The sequence below is a fragment of the Nicotiana tomentosiformis genome, chromosome 2 (genome assembly GCF_000390325.3).
Source record: "Nicotiana tomentosiformis chromosome 2, ASM39032v3, whole genome shotgun sequence".
Lineage (NCBI taxonomy): Eukaryota > Viridiplantae > Streptophyta > Magnoliopsida > Solanales > Solanaceae > Nicotiana > Nicotiana tomentosiformis.
In genome coordinates, this window is record NC_090813.1 from 8058860 (window position 1) to 8064636 (window position 5777).

Consider the following 5777-nt stretch of genomic DNA (forward strand, 5'->3'; position numbering starts at 1 on the left):
TGATATGTTCCTGATCCAATGTCAAGTTAGTTAAGTGATGTGCTAACTTGTTTTCTTCCCTCAGCACATGCACAATCTGGAAAACACCTTTAGCTATAAGAGCTTTGATTTCATCCACCTGATTAGCAATGTTCCAAGGTGGTTCCCATACCTCATCTAACACTTTTTTCATCAATAATGAGTTAGTCTCAATTATACAAAGAGGAAACTGCATTTGAAGTATGTACCTGACGGCTTCCAAAATGGCATGAGCTTCAGCAATGTTATTTGTTACCTCCTCCACAACATCTGCCTAGGCATATATAAGGTCTCCAATACCATCCCTAATGCAAAAACAGTAGGAATATCCCCCATTGTCTCCCCTACAGGCACCATCAGTATTACATTTTATCCAACCATCTGGAGGTAGCTGCCATAGTACCTTAGTATATTTCAATCTAGAGAGATGATTTAGCAATTTCTCATGTAAGTCTGGCCAATTGGCAGTAACTCCTTTGAATCCTGGTCTTCTTAACTTCAAGAACATATGAATTGTGGTTGAAATCTGGAATATCAACCTATTAAAAGATACACTCTTCCCATGTTTGCCAGAAGTCCTTTTTCTTCCACAAATGCCATACTATTATGGATGGCATTGCTTGGTAAACTGCCTTCAGACTAGAGTTTCCTGATTTAAGCCACCACTCATTTATTACTTGAACTAGTTGCTTCCCTTCAGTTCTGATCCCTACTGGAGCACCAAAGTAGTTCCATACAAATTTGGCTACTAGAGATGTCAAGAAAACATGGGATATTGTCTCTTTCTTAGGATGCCTACAACACCAACATCTTGATGTTCTAAAGTATCCCAACCTTAAGAACTAATAATCTAATGGTAGTTTTTCCTTACAGAGTCTCCACATGAAAAAACTAATCTTGAAAGGCACACCCTTCACCCAGAAAAATTAATATAATTTGCTTTCTGCCCTTCTCTTCCTTATAAATTGCCAAGCTGACTTCACTAAGAATGTCCCTTTTGTTTCTAGATTCCACCATGGTTTATCCTTTATTGAGTAATCTGAAGGTGGTGATATTGTATCCATGATGTGATCGGCTAACTCCTCAGGCAGTAATTCTCTCAAAAGACCTCCATTCCATGCACCATTTTCTATCACCTCATCAACATACTTATAAGATTCATCACACCAATGATCTGGACCTGTTGCATGATAGAGAGCTCCCAAACCAGTCCAATTATCAAACCAAAACTAGGAATTCCCACTCTTCAATTGCCACCAAATTTGATGTTCCACCTCATCCCTCATTTGGATCATCTTTCTCCATACTGGAGAACCCCGTCTCCCTGGTACTACCACTTCATTTATCTTCTTACAATATTTATTCCTCATGAAATCACTTCATAAAGAGTCCATAGTTCTATAGTTCCACCACAGTTTTGCAAACAAAGCCTTGGACACATTATATATTGATCTAAAATCAATTCCTCCTTCATTTTTAGGCAGACACAAAGTATCCCAAGAAGACCAGTGTCTTGCCCTTCCATTACCTTAATTGCTCCAAAAACACCTAGCAAACATCTTGTGTAATTGTTTGATCACATATACTGGAGGGTTCACCGCTGAAAGAAGGTGAATTGGCATGCTCTCTAACACATGTTCAATTAATATTGCTCTGCCACCAATTGAAAGTAGCTTGCCCTTCCATGATGATAACCTCTACTATACTTTGAATATAATGTTCTTGTAGAACTCCTTCCTCCTTTTGCTATAGAAAATTGGACATCCTAAATAAGTAAATGGGAAGGAATGTCTTTGGAATTCAGTGATCAAATGTACAGTATTCACTTCATTTGCTGGTGCTCCTTCATGCATATAAAATAAAGATTTCTCTTTATTTATTTTCTGCCCAGAGGCTGCCTCATAATCTTCCAAAACATTAATGACAAGCTGGACTGCTCCATAGTGAGAAGAATAGAATATGATTGTGTCATCTGCATAGGATAAGTAGTTGATGTTATGGATCCACTTTGGCATGCCAAAGCCTATGAAATCTGGATTATCAAATAATACATCCAATGCTCTCCCAAGAACCTCTGCTGCCAAAATAAATAAAGTAGGAGATAAAGGATCTCCTTGCTTGACACCCCTTGTAGATTTGAAGAATCCATTGGCTTGTCTATTCAATAGTACTGAATACCAATTGTTGGATACTAATCTGAATATCATGTCAATGAAGATCTCACCAAACCCCATCTGCATCAACACCTTTGTCAAGAACAACCATGACACTCTATCATAAGTCTTTGCCATATCTAATTTGATCACCACATTGGCTGGCTTCCCTCTCATCCTTATATCAGATATGATCTCTTGTGTAAGTAAAATATTTTCCACTATACTCCTACCCTTAACAAATCTAGCCTGATTAGGAGAGATTAGAGAAGGAAGAAATTGTACTAACCTCTCATGAATTACTCTAGAGATGATCTTATTGGAAAAATTGCTCAAACGGATTGGCCTCATGTCTGAAAATATTGCCACATTCTTCTTCTTTGGACGCAATACAAGTTTTGTATGTGTGATGAATTTTGGTAATTCTACACCACAAAACAAAGCTCTCACCATATGAAGCACATCTTCCCCAATAATATCCCAACTTGCCTGATAAAAATGTCCAGTGAATCCATCTAGACCACTGGCACTCTCTCCATTTAGGCTAAATACTGTTGCATTCACCTCCTCCACGGTTGGTTCTTTCCACAATAATTCATTCTTTTCAATAGACACCAACTTAGGGACGTACTGAATGATGTCAAAGTTGGTGGGAACCCTCTCTTCAGTGAATTGAGCTTGGAAGAATTCTACTGCCTCCCTTGCCATATCTTATTGAGATTCAAGACAAATCCTATTGTTATCTAAGATTCTGGATAGTTGTAGTCTTTTCCTCTTTCCCCTCACATGAACATGAAAAAACTTAGTATTCGTGTCACCATCCTGAAACCATTGCATTCCAGCCTTTTGCCTCCAAAATTTTTCTTCAAGATGATAGAACCTTGTGAGGTCAGCTTGTACCTTGTGCAGTTTTTCCCTATTCTGGACTGTTGGATTCAACTCAAACTCAATTTCATGAACCTTTATGATATCCTCCAATGCTGCAATTTGTTTGAAGATGTCTCCAAAAGTTTCCTTTCTCCAGGCTGCCAAAGCTGACTTTACTTTCTTCAACTTACTTTGGAACATATTGAAAGGATTCCCCATGGTATCAGTTACCCAATTCTGCTTTATCACATTCAAAAAGCTCTCATATTTAGCCCAAAAATTGAGAAACGTGAAAGGCTTCTTCACTTGCATAGTGTCAATATTACATGACAAAAGAAGGGGTGCATGATCAGATCCATATTTTATGAGATGCTCAACTTCTAAGGATGGAACAAATCAAGGAATTCCTGATTTGCAAAAGAACCTATCAAGCCTTTTGAAGATGCAATCTATATCTAACCTTCCATTTCACCAAGTCTACAAACTCTCTTTGAAGCCAAGATCACACAATGCACATGTATCAATATAGTGTGCAAAGTCTTCCACTTCACTCAAATACACTGGACAGCCCCCATACTTCTCCTTCTCATATAATATCACATTAAAATCCCCTCCAATAAGCCAAGGGGATTCCATATCTGAATCTAAATGGTACATTGAATCCCATAGCTCAATTCTTTCAATCGCATCACATTTATCATATACAAGAGTCACGTAAATCTCCTTGTTCAAATTCCTATGAATCAACTTTAAAGTCATTTATTGTTCCATGTTCATCACAATATCTACATCAATTTCTTCATCTACAAAAGCCCAGATTTTCCCATTCATATTTGCATAAGCATAATGTATCCCCAAGTTTTGTTTATATTCCTCCAGTATGCTAATGTCTTGCCAAGGTTCCATCAAACCAATTAAATAGAAGTTGTACTTTCTATGTAGGTTAAGTAACCTATTTAAAGCCTTTTGAGTATTAATAGACCTTACATTCCATACTAGAGCATTATCCATAAGATTATTTAGAAGTAGAGATCACATTCATCTTTGGTTGTACTCTTATAGCCACACTGTCTTTGATGTCCTTCTGTCTCCTTGTAGGTTTTGTTGATGATTTCTTCTTGTCCACACTTCTTGGGGATATGTCACCATATCTTACTGCTTGTTGTAAGTTAGCAGTAGTAGATTCTTCTTCAATATCCTCCCCCAAATATTCCTTCTCTCCTTGTGTATCCTCAACCACCTGAAGTGCTAAAGGGTTTGGTTCATGATTCTTGACTATCATTCCCAATTCCCTTTTCCCCTTATTGTTGATCAGTATGCCTTTGGCTAAGATTACACTAGTGACACTGAAAGTTTTTCCAGCAAGTATGTCAGGATCAACAATAGCAGCAGTAGCTAATTGCATAGGTTTATGGGCCATAGATCTGCTTGTTTGCTCACCTATCATCTTCTTCTATTTCAGTTGTATATTTTCCAATGGAACAGTGTTAAATATTTTAGCTGGCACGTCTACTGCATCTTTGGATTGTTGAGTATTGTGGATTTGAGCATTTGTCTACTCCACAATAGCATTATTAGCTTCATTCAGCTGATCTGCATCATCTTTAGTTCCCCCTGGATCAATCGCATCACGTTCATCTCCCCTAGGGTTTACCATAGCATCCCTAGGGTTTACTGTAGATGTCTGATTAGGGTTGGTATTTCCTGCTCATTGACTTTACTTTCTTCATTATTTGCCTTTGCTTCTTCATTGATTTTATTAGCACTGGTGTTGGACTTCATTCCCTTCCCATTCACGCTTTGATACTCATCCTGTACCTCCTCATATGTAGAATCAATCTCATCTTAAGCACCCTCAGGTATTTCCCCTTCCTCTGAATCTTCCTCTATTTGATTAGCCCATAATCTTCCACCACTTCACTAAACCTTCTCATTTATCTTTGGGAATTTAGTTGTATTATTTGTGTCAATAGATTGAGAGGGAATAACTTGACACGGTTTATTGGTAGTAACTAGGTTACCCCCAAATGCTCTATTCACCCATTGTGCGGTGGATTCCTTATGTATATTCTCATCACTCCTACTCCTTTGTGCACTAGGATTAAATATAGGAGCAGTAGGATTTAACTTCTTTGCCGTCTTAGGAGTATGATTCCTAGCCTTAGTAGGAGAATCCTTATCCACCTAAATTACCTCCTGGACTTCATCAACAACTACCAACTGCTTGTTTTGCCCTTCCCCAATGTCTTCACCTTCAAGTGCTGCAAATTTGTTAGATGTTTGTAGCTTCTTACCACCATTGCTAACAATTGGAACTAGTTTTTTCCCAGTTTTGGACTGATTGTTATCTAATCTAGCACATGTGTTTACTCGATTATCTTTGACCTCTTTTCATTGTTCCTTTGAATTACCAACCACCTTACCACTGGACAAAATCATCAAAGGACCTTGAGTTTTGCCTTTCCCTTCAACACTGCCTCCTCCACCTTGTTTATCATCAACTTTGTTTTCCATAAGTTCTGGATGTAGTTTCCAGCATTCAAGTTCATCATGACCTTGAAGCTTACATTCTTTGCAGTACTTTGGCAAATAATCATATTTGATTGTCACCCATTCAGTCCTTATGTATCTAGTCACCTCATTCTCAATATCCATACATACCTTCTTTGGTAATTCAGCTAGAAGATCCAACAACACTTTAACTCGTGCACAACTAGGTCGAGTTTTATTAATGGTAGT

The 5777-nt window shown here is 37.9% G+C and overlaps 1 protein-coding gene across 1 annotated transcript; it reads right to left on the reverse strand.

Annotated features, from left to right (window-relative positions):
- Window positions 1-2882: 2882 nt before the first annotated feature.
- Window positions 2883-3797, reverse strand: LOC138904298 (uncharacterized). Its single transcript, XM_070192799.1, has 2 exons — window positions 3524-3797; window positions 2883-3418 (listed from the first exon to the last, which is right to left on the reverse strand). Exons 1-2 carry the CDS (start codon window positions 3795-3797, stop codon window positions 2883-2885), a joined length of 810 nt encoding a protein of 269 aa, XP_070048900.1.
- Between the last annotated feature and the right edge of the window lie 1980 nt (window positions 3798-5777).